The 25,602-nt window shown below is 41.9% G+C and overlaps 1 protein-coding gene across 1 annotated transcript in view; it reads right to left on the reverse strand.

The window, feature by feature from the left end:
• Positions 1–25,602, reverse strand: part of znf236 (zinc finger protein 236) — a 97,778-nt gene that overhangs the window by 24,131 nt on the left and 48,045 nt on the right. Inside the window, exons 16-23 of the mRNA XM_030072779.1 lie at positions 24,565–24,704; positions 17,332–17,435; positions 15,410–15,561; positions 14,893–15,069; positions 14,036–14,333; positions 9,385–9,488; positions 5,596–6,042; positions 1,612–1,757 (exon numbers count right to left, since the gene is read on the reverse strand). Coding sequence (XP_029928639.1) covers positions 1,612–1,757; positions 5,596–6,042; positions 9,385–9,488; positions 14,036–14,333; positions 14,893–15,069; positions 15,410–15,561; positions 17,332–17,435; positions 24,565–24,704 — 1,568 coding nt within the window. The remainder of the gene's footprint in view (positions 1–1,611; positions 1,758–5,595; positions 6,043–9,384; positions 9,489–14,035; positions 14,334–14,892; positions 15,070–15,409; positions 15,562–17,331; positions 17,436–24,564; positions 24,705–25,602) is intronic.

Here is a 25,602-nt window from a genome sequence, read left to right on the forward strand (position 1 = left end):
TTTACTGTTATGGTGGATCCACTTTCCGTCAACCTGCCTCATTCACTTCAACTTCAACCCACTGAGTTCTAATATTGTGACAATCTGAAGAGAATTGGGTTGAACTTGCATTCAGTTGCATGTTTTCTGTAGGTGGGGAAAGCAACAGCAACACTATTGTAAGAATTTTTACAATGAAATGACGTGAGAATTACACCCGTCACAAAACACAACATGCCTGAACACTGTACAACGCTGGGTCCGTTGAAGCTATTGTGAATGAAGAAACTGTTATCGGCCTATTCTGTGATGGATTTCTCCCTTTGTGATTGTTAAATGTCACTGCAAAGTGGCAGCTCAAGACAGAATCTCTTGTTCTTTGATTCTGAAGGGCTGACACTAAAACAGTATTACGTTTATTATGCATTACTGTTGAGTCATTGTGTTCAAAAGGTTGAGTCTACATACATACATACAGACAGACAGATAGACAAATGGCACCATGATGACATTATATTCCATCCCACATATCATCAATCAAAACTGGGAGGGAGTGTGTACCAATAAAATGTAAAGGCAGAATGATTTTCTTAAAATACAGTGTATAGATTCATACAAAAATAACCCCTCTAAAACATCACGTATGAGCCATTAGAAGTGTGTGTTGGTGTGTGTGTCTGCAGAGACCCTGCCCTCTGCCTGGATTTCCTTGTTTTGCTGAGCTCGGGACTCTTCTGGGTGTTGGCCTTTGGGCAGTGGGTGTGTCCTAATACACCATCGTAGAACGGTCAGATGAGAGGGGGGGCGCAAACAGTCTAGCTTTACTTTGTGTGTTTCTCACTGACATGTAACAGGAATATCTTTTCAAAAACATCACTCTGACAGAGTGGTTTGATAGCTGAAAAGGTGGAGGGGCTAAAATATTCATATATACATATGAAGTATGGTGGTGAAGGGGGCATGCTCTACAATGCTCTACAATGCTCTACAATGGCTAGAATACCCATGTTCATGGGAGTAAGAAAAATACTCCACTTAATAGCATTAAAGCCCTAGAAACACAAGTGCATGGCATTTCAAGTCCCAGCTGTTTTATTTTACAGTGTCAAAGAGACTCAGAGTGGGTTTTTCCTTTAAAAAAGAAGAAAGTTTTCATGCCACATTTAATGTCTCCAAATAACTGGAGCCAACCATCCATTAGCAACAGGTTGAGAAATTATGATTTGTGAAATGATGCAAAACATTCAAGACATGTAAGCTTTCATAGCCCAAGTACACTAAACATAACAGAATAAGAACAGAATTCAGAATGTTTAAAACAACAACAACAACAACAAAAACTTGTAGGCAAAGCTTAGAGCAATGGATTTCAAACAACACTGACCTGACAATATCCCTAAAGGATTACAAACAGGATGCTGTATGCAGTTAATATGTATTGGTAATATAAAAACTTCTTGGAACTTTTGGAACAACCTATTGGCCTTGATAAATATATATAGGATAACAGAAAAGGCTGATATTCTTGAACCTGAAGCTTAAACACATCGTTGGAAGAGATGAGGGTAACAGATGTATCACTCAAACACATGGATGACAACAAGGCTGAGGAGCAGGTGTGTGTTGTAGTACCTGTAGTGTGATGTTGTTGATGTTGCTGGTATCGATGCCAGAGATCTGGACATTGGGACACACCAGGTTGGCAGATGTCAGCTGCAAATGGATGCCCTCCAGAGTGGCCAGGCCCTCTGATAGAGACACAGTCAGGTCTCCTCCAGCTGCAGCACATACAAGCCCATTATCAATGTCATGCAAGCTCAGAAATGTCACATTACTCGCCAAGGCCAAGGAAAATGAAAACAAACTACAGAGCCAAAGACATTAATACACATTTTTCAGAGAAATTTGTCACCCTACCTTCACACACACACACACACACACACACACACACACACTGTTGGAAGTGAAAATGTTGAACATTTTGGTTAAGTCTTGTCTTCTTAGACTATTCTCATACCATTTCTGCTTTAATTGATACTATGCAGTGGGCAGAGCCAGCCTGAGACTAGAGACAAAGAAAGGATGATATGCAAGCTGACATTGATTCTTGAAGGCTGATGCTTTTGGACTGAAGCTGTGAATAGCTGATTGATGACAATCTAAAAACTATAAGAATTTGAGACAACAGAACTGATCTAATCCTACATGAACAGACAGATGTTCCAGATATGAAGGAATGACATGCAGCTTAGTTCAAAGAGCTTCCTGAAGGCCACAGACATGTCTCTTTAACCAACAATAACACTGCAGTGGGCTACTCACTACACAAAGAGTTAGAACCGCCAAAAGACAGAAGGACAGCAATGACGTCTGCTGGGGACTGTCTTGAGCCTGCTAGCGTATGATATGAGGAGAGAGGTTTGCTTATTGTCAATTCTGCAGTCCTCTGAACAACACCGAGACAGACAGAAACTGAATGAGAATGGGAAATCAAATGCTGTCAGTTTGCACAGAGCAGCGACTGGAAACCCCACCACCACCACCACCACCAATCTCCAGACTCTAATACTCTAGGAGTTAAGAGGGAAATCAATTTCACGGCTGCTGTTTTGAATGGTCATGCACCGGTCTCTAGAAACTAGGGAGTTGACATATTTAACTTCAACTAATAAATCTGAGGACTTTTGAGAGGATAACTGCATGGTGCTGTGTTGAGATTCCCTCTGAGTAAAGAATCAAAACTGTTGCTAACTTGAAATCATCAAGAGATGCTTTGCAACATTTTTTGGGGCCTTTTACATACTGAATAAACCTAAGAGAATAAAAATATTTAGTGTTGTGGGGTGTGATGGCTCAGGTGGTAAAGCGGTCATCTGGTAAGAGGAAGGTTCCTGGAATGATCCCTGGCTCCTCCAGAGAGTGTATCGAAGTGTCCTTGAGCAAGACACTGAACCCCTAACTGCTCCTGATGGACAGCTTGGCACCTTGCATGGTAGCCTTTGGCATTAGTTATGGATTTGTTTGGATATGTGTGTGAATGGCTGAACACTGTAAAGCCCTTTGAGTGATTGGTAGACTAGAAAGCCGCTACATAAATGCAGTCCATTTACCATTTAGTAATGTATTTGTTCCAAAAGATCATCTATTATTTAGAAGCTTTTCTTACGTATTTCAGAGGACCCAATGCCAGTAATTCATAGAGCAAGTTTATAACCAAACAAGAAACCAATCTTAACACACTAAACATAATGTAGCCTTTTCAGTAACTTTTACACAACCTTTCCACAAAGGCTTAAGTATTACTGAGAGCCAGAAAATAAATTGTGGAAAATCACTGTCAGAGAATTTGTCATATCAAGAGATAGTCTCATTTCCCTTAACAATTTCATAGTGACATATATGAGAATGAAGCCATCATATCAACATTTCAAACACACATAGAAAAACCTACAATGCTTAGCTGCTGAAGTGTGAAAGTCAATTCCCGAAGTCTAAAAGGGGTGCTCACTGTGGGCTGCTTATATAATTTCATCTGCCTCAATAACGCCTCCAATATGAATGCAAACACTACACTGCATATATAAAAGATCTCTGGTGGATATGTGGTACCAGATTTTTACAAGGACAATAAAAATACACCAAGTGAACAGAAATAATGGGATGTGTGATTGGACCTGCCCTATTACCTTTGTAGGAGCTGTTATCTGGCACATGTTCCATGTGTGAAAAGAGATTTCTCTTTAAACCGAATGAACTGTTCAGTCTTTATAAGGCAGCAGTAAACATCTTCCATCAGCTCAGCAGCAGCCCTGACACTGCCAAGCTCTGGGCAATGAACACTTCAAGCCAATGTCCAGCACACGTTTTTCATTGGCTTTTTAGTTGCAAGTGTGTCCGACTCAACACAGTCATTTTATTTGGGGTTGCTACGGGATGGGGGCCATGTGGTATTTTGTGCTTGTCCTTTATTTTTCTATTTCTGCCTTTTTTCCAAAAAGCATTTTAAAACCATCTTACATAATGTCGTTAGTTTGTGAAGTGTTTCCTAAAAGCATCTTAAGATGCTCTAAAAAATGATCACAGATAATGACTGCTTCTCACCAGTCCTAGAAAACTAAATGCATCTTGAAAAGGAAACAAACAAACAAACAAACAAAACAAAACAAAACAAAAAAAAAAAACACTTCAGTGTCACTTGCAGGACTCACTGCAACATTTTAACTATGGTTTTAAGGTATATTAAACTATTCTCTTGTATTACTGATTTTTTTCAAATTTCTTTTCATCTCATGCATCATATGATATGATAATATAATATATGATTAGAATCATCACACCTAAATCTATGGCTAGGCATTAATATTTCCCTGAGGACGAGAATCTTCAGCAACAGTAAAAGTAGGTGCTGTTTGAATGATGGTAAATGGTAAATGGACTGCATTTCTATAGCACTTTTCTCATCTACAGGCCACTCAAAGTGCCTTACAGTGTTTGCCTCACATTCATCCAATGACACACACAATGTAGTCTGTGGTAATTCTAGGCATATAGAGTTTTTTTTTTTTTTTTTTTTTTTTTTTCCCCATTGAGCGTGTTTTAATTTTTTGGCATATGATATATTTGTGTAATATGCCATCAGTTACAAACAGATGGATCAACTATCACAAAACCCAGTCAACTATTATTTCAGCACTCTTCAAATGGATACCGTCATAACAGCTTTAAAGCATTACTAACCATCAACCCAAATCTCTGAGAGCCCTGACCTCTAAGGGCTCTATTTTCGCAGACCGGGCGAGGCGGGGGCACTGCTGCGCTTCGCCAACTGGGTGTGGCCAAGTGGATTTTGCAATTTTGGCACGCTGTGCGCCGTGGCGCAAGTACTTTGCCATTCCTTCTACCGACGCAAGGGAGGAGAGAAGGCGTGGAGTGGGTTTGACACAGCCGATTCACTTTAAACCAATCAAATTGACAAGGAGGTCTACTGCCACAGGCAGAGCAGACCCGGTGTAATGCAACTTTGGCAGACAGGCGCGCGGTGCGCACACGTCACCAAAACCTCACGGACAGGTTTCCGGAATGTCAGGCACATTAACAATGCAATCAATACCGACAAAAACACTATACCACATAAATTTATCTCCATATCGACTGTCCCGTCACAACTGATGTCAGATCAAAGGAGACTGGCACCGTTTGTGCTGATTGTGAGGTTTGGTGACGTGTGCGCACTGCCCGCCTGTCAGCCAAAATTGCACTACGCCGGCTCCGCTCCGCCTTGCGCTGAAAGTAGACGTGGTTTCAGATGGCGAGCTTTGGGCGCACCTTGGCGAAGCTTTTTGGCACAAAAATGTCACTTCGCCAAGTTGCATCTGTTGAATCTGTTGCTGCTTTCAGCCAGCCATCACTGATAAAGACGATTCCTGCAACATTTGAATTATGGCCAGGAACCATAAATCTCTCTTTCTCTTTGGTGGATAAACCAATAAGCTTCACTGTGCCGCACCATTTCCATTAGTTTTTGCCCACTCTCAAACCACTGCACACTTGGCTCTGAGAGAGTCTCTGAGCCAGTCAAATAAAGGCAAAGGTGTGTTGATCAATCTATAAACCCACCTGACATGGAAGCAGGCAGGATAGCTTGTCCAACCAGCCCTTGTTGAAGCAGGTTTTGGTCAAACTGCCCTGTCAGAACTTGGTTGGCGGGGAGATAAATGTTGGGGTCAGAGTTGGAGGTCTGGAGCAGACCCACTGGCTGAAGCGCCTCTGAAGCTGCTTGCTGCTGACCGGCTTGGCCTGGGGCTGCAGGCTGCCCAGTCTCTGGATCCTGACCTTGGCTGGCCTGACCTGCAGACGAAGCCGACCGCTTGGACTTGCGACCATCACTGTTGGGGCGGTAGTGGCACTGGATGTGGGTTTTGCGGTGGCCAGAAGTGCGGAAGCGCAGTTCACAGAAGGGGCATTTGAAGGGCTTGGAGCCAGTGTGGAGGCGCATGTGCACCTTTAAGCTGCCTTTTGTGGAGAAGGAGGTGTTGCACATGTGACAGTTGAAGAGTTTCTGACCTGCAAATATAAGGGAAAGTGTTAGGAGGAACAGAGTCACATTTGGAATTACACCTACTGTGTTCAGTGTGTTATACAACCAAGTTCATCCATATTAGATGAGAGAATTCAACGCTCCACTGCAAATGCTTTGTTTTTTAATGAGGGTGATGTTTATGTCAGCCCTTTCCATTTAGTTTTTGTGATGAAAATATTTTGCCTTGTGAATCAGACCTACCTTCAAATTTCATTTTAACACAACAATCTGTAGACACTTCTAATTAATTAAGACACACAGATGTTCATTTTCCAAGCAGTTTGAAATGTCATGCTACTGTAGAGTATGGCAACATTCAGATGTGATATGTTGTTCTAGCACTGAATCTTGGGGCTTCCCATTTAATCTCAGATCAGGTCACCATCTGATGCAGCTTCAGCTCACAAGCAAACCTACAGGATCTTTATTTGCCCTCTATCTTTGCATTCTTTTGTCTTGGGGAAAAAATGTTTACATAGATTTATTTAAAATGTGTATTGCTTGTTATTGTGCAACAATGGCCTTAATTGTTCATGTAATATTTAATCCTGTTATCTCCCGATTATGACTTCAGTATAATACTGACTGTAGTTGCAATTTCTGCCTTTATACAACATTGCTTGAAATGCATTTTTCAAATGGTATTTATTCCTGTAACAGTGAATTCAACTTCAGACTTTGCACACACTGGCAACTCTATCAGGCTTATGACGCAGCCACACCAGATGTGTTTCTGTTACATCCATTTGGGTCAAAAAGTTTGACATTTACCACCATGCACAATGCAGGATGTTACTAGATCTTAAACCAAGTTAGATTTGGATAACCATTGCTTCTATTTTTGACAGAATATGCAGCTGTTTGTCATGTTTGAGCCATATAACTCATATCATCACCAAGATTTTGATTGGTATAGTTATTTATCATCACGCCAGCATAAAAATAGAGGATACATAAACCAGTGTCACTGATATAGGTGTTTGAGAAGAGGTTAGTCATGAAAAGCCGGCCACATGAAGTTCAAACAGTGTTCAGTCATACAGTGTTCTTTGGTGTTAGTATGCTCAGTAAAACCTTATAACCTTATACATCTATCTATCTATCTATCTATCTATCTACACACACACACACACACACACACACATACACAGTGCCATGCCATTTATACAACTCCTGTGTTGTGTACATGCAATTAATTAATATGTAATTAAATCTGATGGTTTATACGGGTGTAACAATACATAGATTCAATGATTAATGATGTAAATGCATCGATGCGAAGTGCAAACATCGATGTATATCGTCATCCTTAAAATAGGTCTTTATTTTGAAATTCCCCCGGCACGTGTGTCACCATTTCTGTTCGTGCACACATCCGCACAGGTCCTTTTCAAACAATGCTAGCCAAGGGCTGCAGCGCGCAATGCATGCTATGGCTAGCAGCCAAGAAAAAGACAACGAGGACATCCACTCCCCTCTTGGGCATAAAGTTAAGAGATATGGAACTGTTTACACTTTATTTGTTCAAACCTGTTCTTAAACTGGAATTTCTTTGGTTAAGAAAATGTATATCCCAAAGTGTAGTGGATATCTATGATGCAGGAAGACTGTACTGCATTCATATTTTCAAACTGTTTTCTTTATGATTTATGTTCATAATTGAAAGGTAATTAATGGCACTTCAAGTTAACTGGAAAAGCCTTTGCATTTATAATGTGGCACTTTATTCACTCTATTTTTTAGTTTAGTTTTTATTTAAAAAGTAGACTGTTTTTCATTCAGATGTCTGATGTCTGGAAGAGCTCAGAAATAAAATTGTTAAAACATATTTTAGTTGCTTTTTGTGTGTTGATATAAATGTAACTGATTTTGTTAAATCGGCACATTATATCATCTCATATCGATCACAGGCCCTTAAATCGAATCGAATCGAATTGTATCGTGGCAAACTTTGTGATATCGGCAAATATCGTATCATTCTCCAAAGAATCAATATCGTATCATATCGTGATGAAACTGGTGATTTACACCCCTAATGGTTTACACACTCTAAAACACAAAGACTGAGCAAATAAAAGGGTATCAAGGACAATTTCAATAATCAAAATAGTCAGAGTTTTGCCTTAACTGGATCAAGACCAAGTAATTGGTTAACATGTGAATATACTCACTGACAAAGCACCTAGGAGTCTGAAGGTTCTCCTTCAAAGCAAACACTACAATCGCTGATCTCACTAATTAACACACAAGAGAGCAACTTGTGTATAAAATCAGTTGATGGAGTCCTTGGTTGGAAAGAAAACCTGCTAACTTCACAGCCTTCCATGGCGTTTAATCATCCGTTCTTGGTCTAAAGGTTTAGGCTTAAGGTTACACAACCGCTGACTCTACATTTCATTTGGATCTTTGTTGGAGCGAAAGACAAAACTATGAGAAAAACAGAAAAATATCGTAATGAATCAGACATAAAATCATCGCCAAAATAGTCTGCAGGAGTGACATACTCATTTATCTATTCTGACCCTTTCCTGACTGAACAAAAACTGCTAATCAAATGAGTAGCATTAGGGAATTTGAGTCTTATTAGCCCAGGCAAAAAGGTAATTAAGTCTCCCTGAAAGAGAACACAATGCAGTGAGGCTTAGACGACCAAGCTGGGATATTAAGTAATGTCTCCGTCTTCTCATTTATTAAGCAGGATGTGTCTGCAAGGAGGTCTAAGGGTGAACCACAGTAATTGGTCTCATCTATATGCACATTTTGGACACAATGAGAAATGGAGACTCCACTGGCAAAGCACTGAAATAAAGTAAAATGTTTTAATTATGCTTGTAATCAGCTCTTATGCTTCGTGCCAAATTACAAAGGCTTATGAAAATAACAAAGGAGCATTCAGACTTTTGTAGTGTGGGACAAGTTATATAACTGCAGTGTCTGTTTGTCTGTCTGTCTGTCTGTGAGCATGATACCTCAGAAGGTTGGGAACAGATTTACATGAAATTTTGTAAAAGGGTTGGTTCTTAGCCAAGGAAGAGTCATGTAAATCCTCAACTCAATCAACCAAAAGATACAACAAGGACAACCAGAAACATGACTATGACTATGTTGCAATTTGCAGGAGTGCCATAAACGCCATTGTTAAAACTCGATAAAAACGCGATAAAAATACTATTTCAGTACTTGTGACAAAATGGGCTGTATACATATGTATGTGTATATATATATATATATATATATATATATACTTTTGAAAACCAAAAATATACTTTCAACCAGATCAAGTTGGTGTGAAAGGAGGTAATGAGCTTCAGCAGTCAAGCACTAACCTGTGTGCGTCTTCACATGACAGTCCAGAGTTGACTTGACTGTAAAACTTTTCCCACATTCATCACACTTGTAGGGCCTTTCGCCTGTATGAATCCGAATGTGCCTAGAAGTTAAGACAGATTGATATAGAAACACACAGAGGTGGATAGATAGAGCAATAGAAAAGAATGTGAGAGAGATATGGTTAGCATTAAAAGAAGGTAAAAGGGATACAAAAAGTTGAGATACAGTACAATATAACACCCACATATGGCTGCCTTGCCAGTGTTCCCTATCAGTTGGTGCAGCTCATCACCTGAGATTAACCCTGCGTTCCAAATCGCATACTTATACTTTTTACTTTTAGTATGTACTGCAGCTGCCCTTGCAAAGTATGTAGTTTAGTATGAAATATGCATGCATATGCATATTATTGGGACACACTATATCAATCAATCAATCAATCAATCAATCTTTATTTGTAGAGCACTTTTCATACATGACATGTAGCACAAAGTGCTTTACATGTTAAAAACACCCCCCGCCCCCCTCCCCACCCCACCCTCTAAACCCCCACCCCACGATTCTCTCTTATATACACACATAGATACACACACACACACACACACACTCGCACACACACAGACACACAGACACACAGACACACACACACACACACACACACACACACATATAATGTTTGTTTGGCTGAGTACAGAGGAACCAGGTCAGGAAGCGCTGCCATCTGCGCTGGGGGCTGCCCACGGCCCCAGCGGCCCACGTCCCTGAAGTCCGCCCCTCTCGCTCACTTCCGCCGCCGTCCGTAGCGCCACATTTGAATGTTATTGTCAAAATGCCAGTGCTGTTTCATACTGCGCTGTCGTCTGTCATATTTCTTATCTTCTGTCTTCCTGTCGCTTCTGCTGTCACTGAGCAAGTTTTGTGCAATATGTGTGCTTTGATGTCGTCCATATGTGGGCGTGGCTTGTACACGCAACTCAGTCAGTGCAACGTAACGTCCCCTGCGCCTAGGATTGTGGGTCAGAATGGCCAGAGCAGCCTGCTGAAATCCATACTGCGAAATCTGACCGGATATAGTAGAACATCCTGGTACTCTTGGCATACTGCATCTGACATACTATGTATTGGGACATACTAAATCTTTTTTTCTCCTACTAAATAGTATGGTAGTATGAGTATTGGAACGCAGGGTAAGACTACTTCCACATACTCTGTGCTTACCAGGGCTTCCAATAAATTAAACAACTACAGTCTAATTCAGTTTGATACGAGCTTGACTTAGTGCCAAGCTGTGTCCGTGTCACTAAGTCAAGCTCATTCTCAGTTGGACTCCACCAAGGTTGTTCCTTTTTGCAGATGATGTGGTTCTCCTGGCCTCATCAGGCTGTGACCTTCAGCATGCACTGGGTCAGCTTACAGTCGAGTGTGAGGGAATCAGGATGAGGCTCAGCACCTCTAAGACTGAGGCCATGGTTCTCTGCCAGAAAAAGGTGGTTTGTCCTCTCCGAATTGAGAGTAAACGACTGCCTCAAGTGGTGGAGTATCTCGAAGTCTTGTTCACGACTGAGGGTAGGATGGAGTGAGAGACTGACAGACGGAATGGGGCAGCGACAGCAGTTATGCAGTCGCTGTATCGGACTGTGGTGGTGAAGAAGGACCTGAGCCAGAAGGCAAAGCTCTCGATTTCCAACCCTCACCTATGGTCATGAGCTCTGGATAGTGGCAGAAAGATTGAGATCGTGGATACAAGCGGTGGAAATAAGCTTCCTTCGCAGGATGGCTGGGTGCACCCTTACGGATAGGGTGAAATACCAATACTGCTCCTCCGTATTGAAAGGAGCCAGTTCAGGTGGTTCGGGCATCTAGTCAGGATGCCTCCTGGCCGCCTCCCAGTGGAGCTGTTTCAGGCACAACCAACTGGGAGGAGACGCCATGGCAGAACCTAGAAACGCTGGGGGGATTATGTATCCAGGCTGGCCTGGGAATGCCTTGGGATCCCCCAGGAGGATGTGGCCCATGAAAGAACCACCTGGACTGACCTCCTCAGCCTGCTGCCGTCATAACCTGGTCCCAGATAAGCAGCAGAAAATAAGGATGATGAGGAACATGAAGCAGTCTGATTCAGAAAATGAGACCTGAGCAATAACTGTGGCTCTCTGTTGAGTAGATATCTGAGTTGTTCAGAGGAAAGAAACAAACAAAATTAAACTCTGCGATTGTAACAACTGAATAGCTTCAGGCCAGTTCAAAAAAAAAAAAAAAGAAAAAAAAAAAAAAAAAAGAAAGCGAAAATAACCAAATAATAGTTTCTGCTTGACCTTTATTCATTTAATGTGTGGTAAAGCTCTAAAGATCTTTAAATCTCTGATGCCAATGTCAGAACTAATTGAAGCATGTTCATTAACTTCCCACTTTTGAACACTGAACATATTTCCAAAAGAAGAGCACTTTGAACTGCATTATGATTCGTCAATCTATAATTTTTGGTCTATTTCATCTCTTCGGATTGAAATTGATCTATGTAAGGACCTTATGCTCTGATGTAAACTTCAAATGATATAGTTGCTCACTCTCTCAAAAATGACAGTAATTCTTAGAGTGAACCTGACTATGCCCTTGCCATTTTCCCACTCGACACAAATGACATTACGATCTTTTGAAGCTGTTTTCTCTCTTTTATAGTCACAGAGATTGACAAAATAAGCCTGCATGTATTATTCAGTGAGACTTCCCACTTTGGTCATTTTTGCATTTTTTTATATTTAATTGGGAAGTCACATCATTGCCCATGAAAATGGCAAAATGGGTGTGTTGTGATCATTAAGATAGAGTATGGTATAAATATTTAAGTTACACTGGTATAAGAGAGGGGAGGTGCAACTCAGCATTCAGCTCTACTTCTATAGCAGACAGACATAAGTACCACTAAAGAACATGGAGGTCTACTTCCAACATGTGAGCTGGATTCTTTGGAGAAGAATACAACCCACATGTGTCTGGTGTGTTCAAGAATGCATCAGACAATGAGATACAATTTGATGCTGTGAAGGTATTTTCATACATATCCAGCAAGATAAACGTGAAAACAGGAAAGAGACGAGAATACAATAGAGACAGAGGTCGCAGGTGTTTGCAAGCTGACAAAAATCAATGGGCCATTCCTGCTTGACAAAGAACCATTGATTGATGCATATTTGAAGGTCTGCAGTGAGAATATGCTCTTACCCCACAAACCAAGCTGCAGAGGAGTTCTGCTGATATATACACCTGCTGTTTTATCAGCTTAATACTGACTTTGCACTAAAAATTCAATGTTGGCTCCTCAGTGTTATCCATCTCCAATATAATGGATACAGTAAATTTTGTTTGGTTCCACATCTTTTGCGTCCATTTGTCACACAGAGGCATAATCCTGTAGATTCCCACCAATTTGTTGGAAAGGAAACTTAGTTGAGAAGGTAACTTTTCACACCCCTTAGCCAAAAAAAGGGGCATGGTAATGGCCGTGGTATGTCATGAGCCATGGAAGAATTAACTTTTCATGCTGTTCAGTCAAAAGAGGGCTTGGTGATGGGAGTGGCATACCACAAAAAGTCAGAGGAAGGAAACAAACAACGAGTACTCAAAAACACGTCCCAATGATTACTCATAACACCATAAAAATTTGATCAAGGTTTATCCTGGGCTAAGGAACAAATATAAACTTCTGACACTGATTAGGCCATGACCACTTGATTTTTTTTGCAGTTTCTCCAAAGGGAGGCCAACTTCTGGTTGTGCTCTCGCTTCTTGAGCTACAGATTCTGGACCAGAGGTATTAGCAGTATTAGAGTATTATTAGGGCCTTGGTGAGGTTCTCTTTTCTTGTGTCCAGTAAGTAACAGAGAGCTGAAAACGGCTGAGGAACAGGCTCATTAAAGTGCTCCTACAGTGACAGGACACCTCTTATGACGGGAAAAACATCATAACAATGTGTCCACTCCAGCAGCTGAGCAACTGAGGCTGGAAAATCAAGCAGCAGAAGAGGAGGAGGAGTGGAGCTCAACTAAAACAGTTTATTAATGAGAGACAGAGCAAGAGACAAACAAAAATACCTGATTCTGTACAGTCTCCTGGCTATTTCATGGCAATGACATAATTAGCTATAAATTTTATTTGAATGTGGTCTTAGCTCTCTAATGACTTTGTTAATCAGCTACATTAATCTCTTATATGAAGAATACAGCAATGTGAGACAGCGTTCCGCTTATTTAATGATGTCAGTTTTCAATGTCAGAAAAAAACTAGATAGATAGATAGATAGATAGATAGATAGATAGATAGATTTGCCTCTGAATAGAAGATTCTGGTAGTTGTGAAAAATGGCAGCTAAGAGTGAAAGTGTAAAATTTTCACTTTTTTTAACTTTTACTTCTTTTATTAATGAAATATTGATAAAAAGATAGCCATGATTTACAGAATATTATTTTCACCTTCTGGCAGTAAAAAATAAAAACAATTCTTTAAGTTTGATTGATTGTGTCCAGGTATAGAGGATGCAATCACTCACCTTGACTTAAATGGACAGAATTTGTATCATAAAGGTCAAGCTGGCAAAAAAGATATGTGACATGTTTCTTCTGTCTAGCATAAAACAGGAATGACATTTACCTGACCAGGTCGCTGGGCTTTTTGAAGCTCTTGGGGCAGAAGCTGCAGCAGTTGGCAAATTTGGGTTCTGTCTCCAGTTCCACCGCCTTGTCTTTGATCTCACTGATCCGGTCCCTCTCGGCCGCTGACTGGGCAAGAATCCGCTCTGACACAGAGGCCTCCTCACCGGGATCCTTGGCAAGCTCAGCCGCTTGCTCCTCAGTAAAAGTAATGATGTCTATACCCCTTCTCTTTGACGACCTCTGTTCGCCATCTTCCTCTTCCTCATCATCAACAGCTTGACTGTCCAGACCGATGACTGTAAGAATTGGGATAAATTATTCTTCCAAGACTTTTTTATGTTGAAAACTACTGTTTTTGTGATTGACACATTATAGATTTGCCCTGTTTGCCCAAATTTAATTCTGGCGTCAGCTATGGTCAGTGGCAGCAAATCCTTTGCGTACACAGGAAGTAACAAGTTCTCAAAATAGCAGTGACTGAGTGCTCTGTCCATCATCTTTTGTCTCACTCATCTATCTGATTTGAAGTACTTCCATAAACAGTTTTACTTTGCTGCCATTTCAGGTCACCAAAACTGAAACTGCATGGTGCAAAGTACGTACTAATGAAGAATCATGACTATAAACATTCTCAGCAAACAGTTTGCTTGCAAGCACAAACAGTAGTGTTGCATACAGATAAATCTTAAGCCAAAAATATCTGGAAACAGCAAGTGGCCATATGTAAAACTGCTCCCTTTGTCACTGCTCTTACCTATAGCCCAAACCCTTCCCTCTGCTGGAGATGTGTATAAGAAACTGTCATTTAATGAAGGAACCAGTTTGTATGTGATTCTGGTGTCCAGGTATCCTTACTTCTGTCAACCACAGCGTGCTCCTTCTTCATATGCTTTCTACAAAGCAGGCTGGTCCTGAAGGTCTCATCACACATGGAGCATTTGATAGACTTGACGTGGATGATCATGTGCCGGTTCAGGCTGCCATTGGTGGTGAACGAGGCATCGCACACGCTACACTTGAAGGGCTTAACTCCTGTCAGTGACAGATGGAGAGAGGGGGGTTTCACAAGGTGTTTGTAGTAGACTTTGAAAGCCATATTTCGAGACATTTTAGAGGCATTTTAATGCTGTCAGCAATAACAGCGATGAAGAAATAACAAAGCTTTCCTGTTTCTAAATTAAGGTCTGAAAGACTGGGCTACAATAAGACAAAAAGGACAAAACTGACTGATAAGAAGACTTATATCATTTGTGTTTTGTAAAGGAGATACATTATAAAAGATGTATTGCTTATTGTACTACTACCCTATTTCTGTGTAAATTAACAGTTCATTTTAGGGACTGTTAGACATCCTGGAGTAAAGTAAGCCCACCTGTATGCGTATTAAGGTGTGACTTGAGCATCCCAGCTGATACAAAGGCTCGTCCGCAGAGATTACATCGGTACGGTTTCTCTCCAGTGTGGGAGCGTACATGCTGCTTCAGATGGCTAGATTTCTTGAAACCCTTGTTACACCAGCTGCATCTGTAGAGAAACAGATTAAACAGGTTATAGCTGTTCTTCTTCAACAAATAAGTCCCGTAACATATTTGTAGTGATGATGTAAATATCAAGTTAATAAACGGTCTGTTTTTAATCTCGGCTTTTAATATCAGCTGCTTTCATTGCTTCCATAGATAACATAGGAGAGAGATTAAAGTCATAAATTTGAAAATTCTCTCAGATTAAAGTAGTAAATTTACAAGAAAAACAACACAACACAAATTTATGAGAAAAAAACTCAGAAAACAATTTTTTTCCTCATACTATGGTATTTATAAACAAGGAAATCCTGGTGATTTGAGCCCAGAATCACAATATTCTGCTCAGCATTTGGACTTTAAAGAGACGTTGCTGTGACGTGGGCCGATTCAGAGGAAAACAATCTTGTGATTTTGGGCTAAAACCAGCAGCATTTCCTTGTTCCTAAATCCCATGTCAAAGTAGAATTTGCTGAGGTGATCAGCTGCAGGCCTGATACACGGCGATCAGCAGCGTCTGCAGAGTGAGGCTGATCCAACCTCTCACAGTCAACACATGCAGCTCCTCGCAGAGTCAATACATGTGTTCAAAAAGTAAAAGAAAAACAATTTTTCTCATAAATTTGTGACTATATCATTTCAGAATTTTCGATTCTTCTCGAGTTTTTTCTCGGAATAATGCCCCCTACCCCCGGCTCCATAATTCATTTTTTTTTTCCCTACAATGATCCTAATACACCATCGAACAATTCAGATAACAAAAGGAGAGTACAAAGCTGATTATGAAACTAAGAGACTCCAGTGTGGTTATGCATGTCTTGGCTTTATACCTGTGGGAATGGGAAATGGGAGACATCTACCAACTCCCTCGCAGAGAAATTAGCCATTTCAAGGAGAATAGAGCTAAATACAGACTCCTTTGTTCTTCACCTCAGGATGCCACTGAGTTGATCCATTACATCAAGAGTGAGGAGAAAGTTAGTGTTCTGTACAGTGATGGCTTTGGGATGGATGGATGGGCTCAGTGCTAATGCAGCCACTTGGAATGGGTGATGAAGCTGGACAAATTGTCTACCACTCACAGTTTATGGGAACTAGTCTGTGTGTGTGTGTGTGTGTGTGTGTGTGTGTGTGTGTGTGTGTGTGTGTGTGTGTGTGTGAGTGAGTGAGTGAGTGAGTGAGTGAGTGAGTGAGTGAGTGAGTGAGTGAGTGAGTGAGAGAGAGAGAGAGAGAGAGAGAGAGAGAGGGAGAGGGAGAGAGAGGGGGGGGGAGAGATGCACAGGAACTCTGTGACTTTGACTATGAAAAAGTCAATTTTTGCTTTTAAAAACAAAATATGACAGAGAAGTTCCTTTCTCTTTTGTGTTGGAATGCTGCATGTGCATATTAAGCAAAGTCTGTGCCCTGTGCTGAGGCAACTTGGATAGCATCATCATTATTATTATGCCCTGATATGATCCTCTGAAATTGATTGCTCTATCTGGAGAGAAGAAGGGAAATGAACTCCAGATAATGTTATCAAAAGCAGTCATCCTGAACGCTGTAAACACTGCCTGCCATTTCCCTGGGCTTAGTGTTGATGACAGTCTCATCACTGATCTAACTCCAGGTCTGAAAAAGCATCCAGAGTGTACGCTGTTTTGACATTACAAAGCAATGAAAACACTGCAATGCAGGAAAACCTAAAGCCATACACAAAATATTCACAAACACACGCATGTGCACTCAAACGCAGACAACAAAGACAGAAGAAAGAGGTAACTGAACAGTGAACCTGTAGGCCCTCTTGCTGTTGTCTTCACTGTCATCCTGGAAGTGCTGTGTCTCAGGAGTCAGCTGGAGGTCACCCTGACCACTCTGCTGAAGAAGGCCACTTGTCTAGATTGGCAAGACAAATAAAATATATTCACCTTGATGCAGATGTAGCACCGCCACATAAGGCAGGAAAGAGTTTGTTTTATTTATTTTTCTCATGTAAATAAATAAATAAATAAAGAACTCCTGTTAGAAAAATATAATTATATAATCCCATCCGGTATAATAATGACCCAATGAACCTGCTGTGGAGTGTATGTCAAGTTGTTTTTGTTTTTGTCGATCAGCTGATTTGGCAAATTAGTTACAGCTGATTTAAGAGGCACGGAAGTGTCGGGCGAGAGGCGCGCACTTTAACAAAGGAGCCTGGAAGTCTACGGGAGACCAGGTGGATGGCGAAATAAAAGTGTTGGATTATTTCACGTGAAATCGATTTACAGTCGCCGGAGTATCGGATATTGTGCTGGTGAGCGAACGAAGCCGACCGCCCGGTGAGGATGTTCTGATTTATTTACCTTTTCTTTTTTCTAACGGAGACGTCCGTTCAAAGACTGTGTTTTGGACATTTAATGTTTTTTCCTTTACCGGACTCATTTTTTTTGTAGAGTGGAATCAGGCAGCAGTTGGCGCTTGTGATTTTTTGTTTGGAGGTGATTTTCTTGCGGTGTGATGATACCTGGACAATGGACAGTGAAACGCGGCTGGCGTTTCACATACGGACTTTGAGCTGTGCTTGTTATATGTCTTGCCGGTTATGTGTAAGAGTTTACGTTTTGGATTTTTCTTTCTTTTCCTGAAAAATACATATGCTATATGAACATAGTTCTGTTTCTGTCCTTTATCTCAGAGTACAGTACGGTACAATCAAACACATCAATTAATTTGTCCATAAGAATTAGCCCGTGTATTTTTTGTAATTATCCCTATTCAATGAGGTTGATTGTTACATATGGCGGCCCGTACGGGGAGTCTTTTGATTAACATTGATGTTGGTTTGATAGAGGGAATTGTGTTGTATTATGGGAGATGGCAGATGAGTTAAATGCTTCTATGGCGGAACAAGGTTCCAGGGCTGAAATGGGTGACCCAGATTTTACTGCTGGGCCTTTTGTTACGAGAAGGAATCCACAGGAAGAAATATCTTCTTTACTGAGTTCTTTGTATTTAAATGATGACAATGACAATGATGATGATGATGTTGCTAATGATGAAGAACAGGCTGCTGCTGGCACTAATAACTCTCATGATGAATGTGATAATGATTTTGATGATGATGTTGATGTTGCTGCTGATGATGATGATGCTGCTGAAAGTAACAGAGAAAGGGAAAATGTTAGGCAAGATCCACAGGCAGAATATGATGAAATAAAAAATAGTGTGACTTCTTTGAAAGAGCGGGTGGCCAGTCTTGAAAATGATTTTAGAGATTCCATTGTGAGTTCCCTGAACAGAGAATCAAACTTCAGAGAGTATGTAGATACTAGCCTTGCCAAGTTAGAAAGTTTGTTACAGGATAACATGAGACAGCTTGAGAGGGGTATAGTTAATTGTCTACTTCGCAGGGATGAGCAATGGAAAAAACAAATTAACCAGCTAAGACCAGCAAGCACTCCCATACTACAGAGAACAGTAGCAGTTTCCACAGATATCAGCCCCATATCTCCCACTACATCATTTAGTGTGTCTGGTGCATCCCCATATTACTCCAAGCCTCCTGTTCGTCTGGACTTTCCTACATTTGGCGACACTCGTGAATCCTCGGATGTCCTCAATTTCATAGAGCAGTGTGAAAACTTTCTTGATCTCAGACCACTCTCCAATCATGAGCTCTTGGGCGCACTGTCCGCTGTCTTAAAGGGGCCAGCACTCAGCTGGTGGAAGGCTGCCAAAAGCCATGTGTATGACTGGGGCTCTTTCAAAAATGCATTTATGTCTGCTTTCCTTCCCTCAGATTATATGAGCGAAGTTGAAGAGAAACTGAGAGCCATGGTACAGAAACCAGAGCAGTGCCTCAGAGACTTTGCCTATGATTACCGGGCTCTATGTCTAAAATGGAAGCCGGACATGCCAGAGGATGAGATGGTGAGACGCATTTTGAATAACATTAACCCAAAGGTGGCTGGCTGTCTCCGTGGAACAGTGACAACCGTGGCACAGCTTGTGAAGGTGGGATCTATGGTGGAAAGAGACTGTTCTGGAGCTAAGGAATACTGGCAGAAAGTACATGCGCATATGGATAAAACAGGTAGGAAGGGGGCAGACAAGAAACCATCCCAAAGGACAACAGCAGAGCTCAATGTGGTGCAACGCCGGGACAAACAAAAAAGAGAGCATAATCTTCTTTTAGTTCCCATCGCCATCAGGGGAAGTCAGGGAGTGGCCGTTGTGGATACAGGAAGTTCATTCACACTAATGAGGGAAAGTTTGTGGAAACAGATGTCGCTTGCCAAGGAAGCCTTACTGCCTGCAGAGAGTCAGCGATTTGTCATAGCTGATGGGACAGGTCATCCAGCATTGGGCAAGAAAAGTCTTTGTTTTGACTGGCATGGCAGTGCAAGTACTGGAGAAGTCCATGTAATGGAAGATCACCATCTTGTCTTTCCACTGATCCTTGGTCTGGACTTCCTTATCAAGACTGGTACTATTCTCAATCTAGCCAAAAATACCTACGGAGTCAAAACTGACAAAGGATACACCTTTTATCCTTTCTTGACAGCAACTCCCAACACTGGGTGGTGGAATAACACATCCAACTTCAACCCTCATCAAGGCATTCATCTGTACTATGCATTACCTCAAGGGAAATCACTTCCTTGGTGGGGCTCCACAAACCACCATGAGACCTTGCCATCCTCTGATTCTGACTATCCAGAGGAGCTCCAACAGCTCATAAAAAGTTGGCCCTCTGTTACCTCCAAGGTACTGGGGAAGACAGAGGTGGAGAAGCACACCATTTTCGTGCAAGATGAAGTGCCTGTGAGATCCAAGGCATATCGGGTCTCTCCTTTGAAGAAGAAAATTATAGAAGAACATGTGGAAAAGATGCTCAAAGATGGGATTATTGAGCCATCTCAGTCAGCATGGGCCTCGCCGGTAGTCCTGGTGGACAAGACGGATGGTTCTGACAGGTTCTGTGTCGACTACAGGGCAGTGAATGCAAAGACCTTACCGGACGCATATCCGATGCCAAACATTCATGACATCCTGGAATCACTGGAAGGTGCCTCCTGGTTCAGTTCATTAGATCTGAAGTCGGGCTACTGGCAGGTGGCTATGGCGGAAGAGAGCAAGCCAAAGACTGCTTTCATCACATCTCTTGGACTCTTCCAGTTCAGATGTATGCCCTTTGGGTTACGGAATGCAGCTGCCACCTTCCAGCGGTTAATGGAAAAGGTCTTGAGGGAGCTTAAAGGAAAGATATGTTTTGTCTACATAGACGACATCATTGTGTACTCTCCCTCCCGTGAACAGCATCAGCTCGATCTGGCTGCAGTTTTTCAAAAACTACATGAAGCCAACCTCAGCCTCAACATGAAAAAGTGCCACTTCTTCAAGAGAGAGTTAAAGTTCCTGGGGCACATAGTGTCCGGCAGAGGAGTTGAGGTTGATCCTGCCAAGACCCAGGCTGTGGCAGACTTTCCAGTCCCACAGGATCTGAAAGCCTTACAGCGTTTTTTGGGACTTGCCGGCTGGTACCACAAATTCATTCCCCATTTTGCTGACATAGCAGCCCCGCTAAACCATCTCAAGCGGAAGGGAGTTGAGTGGAACTGGACCGAGGAATGCCAGGCCAGCATGGATACCTTGAGGCAGGCTCTGGAGAACCCTCCTGTACTCGCCCAGCCCAATCCTTCGTTGCGCTTTCAGGTGTTCACTGATGCCAGTGAAGTGGGACTGGGAGCAATCCTCTCCCAGAGCACATCAGAAGGGGAGCGGGTAATTGCTTATGCCTCAAGGGGACTCCGGGGACCGGAGCGGAATTATTCCACCTCTGAAAAGGAGTGTCTTGCAGTTGTCTGGGCAGTGGAGAAGTGGAGACACTACCTGGAGGGAGTGGAGTTTGATGTCTTCACTGACCATGCTGCACTGTCATGGGCTTTCAATTGCCCCAAAACCACATCTCGGCTGACTAGGTGGATACTTAGGCTACAACAATTCACTTTCAAGGTACACTATCGCAAAGGGTGCCTCAATTCTGCCCCTGATGCCCTTTCCAGAGCATATGACCCTCTCACCGTTCAATCAAGTCCTTGTCTGGTCATCTCCTCTAAAAATCACCACAACCTGCCTACCACCTTGGCAGAGATTGCCCAGGTCCAAGACAAAGATCAAAAGGTGCATGAACTCAAACAAGACAGTTTGCAGCAAACAGGTGCTCCCAACCGTATTGGTTTTGTTGTCCATCAGGGAGTGCTGTACAGAAGAGTTCCCTTAGGAGATCAAGGGGAAAAATGCCAGTTGGTAGTTCCTCAGTCTTTAGTCCCTGAGTTCCTGAAGTACTTTCATGACAACCCCTTGGGAGGTCATTTAGGCAGGCTGAAGACTCTGTTGAGGGTTCTGGAAGTTGCCTGGTGGCCAAGTGTTCGCAAAGATGTGTGGGAACACACCAAGACTTGTATTACCTGTCAGCAGTACAAGGTTGACAATACCAAGCCTTCAGGTCAACTGCAGAGCACAGAAGCCACCGGGCCAGGAGAAATGTTGGGGATTGACCTCATGGGACCTTTCCCAAGGAGCAAAAAAGGCAACTCTTACCTCCTTGTCATTGTCGATTACTACACAAAGTGGGTGGAAATGTTTCCTTTAAGAGACAGCAAAACACCTCGTCTTGTCAGGATCCTCAGGGAGGAAATCTTCACCCGCTGGGGGGTGCCACAGTACCTGGTCTCTGACAGAGGACCACAGTTTACTGCCAACCTCCTTACCGACCTCTGCAAAACGTGGGGAGTTATTCAAAAGTTAACTACAAGTTATCATCCGCAAACAAACCTTACTGAACGGATCAATCGGACAGTAAAAACCATGATTGCATCATTCATTGGGCAGTACCACCACACATGGGACCAGTGGATACCAGAGTTCCGGTTTGCCATTAACACAGCCCAACAGGAGACAACAGGAAGGACTCCTTCAGAACTTGCCTTGGGGAGGAAGATCCAAGGCCCACTGGAGAGGCTCATTAGGAAACCGCCATCTCCAGATCAGCAAGCTGCGTACAACCTGGTGGAACGGCAGCAAAAGTTGGCAGAGGAGGTTAAGCGGAGAGTGGGGATGCGCCAGGCCAGACAAGCTAAGTATTATAATTCCCGCAGGAAAGAAGCGCACTTTCAGCAGGGTGACTTAGTCTGGGTAAGGGCACATCCTCTCTCGAAGGCCAGTGATAAATTCTCTGCAAAGCTAGCGCCTAAGTGGGAAGGGCCAGCTGTTATAATAAAGAAATTAGGGCCATTAAATTACAGAGTAGGATGGTGTAACCCACCTGATAAACAAGATACTGTAAATGTGGTAAATCTTAAACGGTATTATGGTGTCTTACCTTAGTAGCCTCTGGCCGGAGGGGGGGTCTATGTAGCACCGCCACATAAGGCAGGAAAGAGTTTGTTTTATTTATTTTTCTCATGTAAATAAATAAATAAATAAAGAACTCCTGTTAGAAAAATATAATTATATAATCCCATCCGGTATAATAATGACCCAATGAACCTGCTGTGGAGTGTATGTCAAGTTGTTTTTGTTTTTGTCGATCAGCTGATTTGGCAAATTAGTTACAGCTGATTTAAGAGGCACGGAAGTGTCGGGCGAGAGGCGCGCACTTTAGCGAACGAAGCCGACCGCCCGGTGAGGATGTTCTGATTTATTTACCTTTTCTTTTTTCTAACGGAGACGTCCGTTCAAAGACTGTGTTTTGGACATTTAATGTTTTTTCCTTTACCGGACTCATTTTTTTTGTAGAGTGGAATCAGGCAGCAGTTGGCGCTTGTGATTTTTTGTTTGGAGGTGATTTTCTTGCGGTGTGATGATACCTGGACAATGGACAGTGAAACGCGGCTGGCGTTTCACATACGGACTTTGAGCTGTGCTTGTTATATGTCTTGCCGGTTATGTGTAAGAGTTTACGTTTTGGATTTTTCTTTCTTTTCCTGAAAAATACATATGCTATATGAACATAGTTCTGTTTCTGTCCTTTATCTCAGAGTACAGTACGGTACAATCAAACACATCAATTAATTTGTCCATAAGAATTAGCCCGTGTATTTTTTGTAATTATCCCTATTCAATGAGGTTGATTGTTACACAGATATACATACAAATTGAAAAAAAAAAAAAAAAAAGTTAACTAAAGTTTAACTATCAAATAACACAAAATAATTTTATCTGAGAGATCGATAGCGTTGCTAATCAATACAAATTACTTGACGATTACTTTGCCAGATGCTGAAATATCTAGCTTTCAAACTTCAAAAAAAAAAAAAAAAAAAAAAAAAACACTCTAAATGAATATATTTTTCTTTTTTATTCACTGTGGACTCGTGATACTGAAACAAAGCAGTTTTATGAGTGAGCAAGCAAGAGGGTTTGCTGGGTCAGGTAATAACCCATTAATTTTGGAGAACAGTCCCAATGACGCACTAGCTCTTGCCACAGGGAAGGAGATAACAGACCAAACTTGGAGGATGTTTCACACACGTATGGCATAGCAAAAACAACTATATGGGTAAGAACCCAAACTATCATGATCACTGAACAACTCTCTTGAATTGATCTATAAAGCAGCTGTCTGAATCAAATGCCCCATGCAAATAGTCATAAAAATAGTTAAAGCAATTTGAGGGTGCAAAGAGAACAATCTCAGACTTACTGTCTTTAGGTTAGAGGCCACTTTTGGACACCCAGTACTTTATAACTGAACAGCAATCCTTATGGCTATTGAGAATGCTCAAGACTACTGGTTTCATGTTAACACAGAATATATGTGTCATTTGCGTAACATCAAAAATAAATATCTTTACATTGTTTAGGTTGCATTTACACATTATTTTATCTATCATATACATCTGATCTAGTCTACACTCATGATAAGTCTGCATTTGGGAAGCTTGACAGCCTAAAGTTGACTAAAAATATATGCTGTCTGAGGACTGAGGGTCAGGTGGATGGAGGGAAGGGAAAGGCCTGCAGGCCCAGGACTCACCACCTCGGCACTGGGCACATGGAGCAGGTTCTGGGGGTGATAGCTGGAGGACAGGGCCTGAGACTCCAGGGTGCTGGAGTCCTGCAGCTGCTGGACGGTGGAGAACTGAGACTGACTGTAGCCCTCAGTGATGGTGAAGCCTGGAGGGAGCCACCAGAGAAGAAATTATCACATACAAAACTGATTTAGCCTGCACTAATGTTCAGATTTAAAAGCTATTTCAGTAGTTGTCAACATTGGCTCTGTAAGGACAATAAAATATCATTAATATTATTTAGTTTTTCACCCTATTAAAACTTGGGTTAGTACCGAATACTTGGAGCAAGAAATTTCTTAGCTCTCACTTTTGCAAGCATGTTGCAAGAACATGATGCTTCAGCATTTAATAAAAGGTGGAATGAAAACTAAAAATGCATTTGACAAATCAGTAAAGCATTAATCTACCACTCCCTGGAATACGATTTACAAAGTATGAAATTCAATTGCACTCTTGTGCTCATCCAACTTCTGCACAACACAGCAAATAACACACAGAAACGACTCCCCTCAGCAGGTAGGATGACTTTCATTGATTATTAATTTCTGGACTTTCAGCACCACACTGCCATTCATTAGAACTCCACTGACTGCTAATGACTGATCCTGATTTACTGATATAAATGCAGGACTGCAGCAGAAAAATGTTATGATAATTCTGGCAAATTTTGAACTCTGCTGTCATGACAGATTTTTTAGTTATGTCACTGTCAAGCATTACAGTTTACAAACCTCTACAGTTTGCTGGAAGCCCTGCTTTCCAAAACACATACAGCACACACCAGGCTTTTACCCATACTGCGAGCGAACCTGCCTGCATCCAACACCATTTCCCATGATCCTCCAACACACCGCTGGCCAGAAAGGTGTGTACTTGGGTGGCGAGCTCTGTAGCTGTTCATTTGAGAGGTCAGAGCGACCACGCAACAGCGATGATGCCTAAAATTTGTGCTTTTTGTAGATGTAAGTTTTATTCGAGACTTGAAGGAGCTACCGCCCGGC

Source organism: Myripristis murdjan, chromosome 16 (genome assembly GCF_902150065.1).
Source record: "Myripristis murdjan chromosome 16, fMyrMur1.1, whole genome shotgun sequence".
NCBI lineage: Eukaryota > Metazoa > Chordata > Actinopteri > Holocentriformes > Holocentridae > Myripristis > Myripristis murdjan.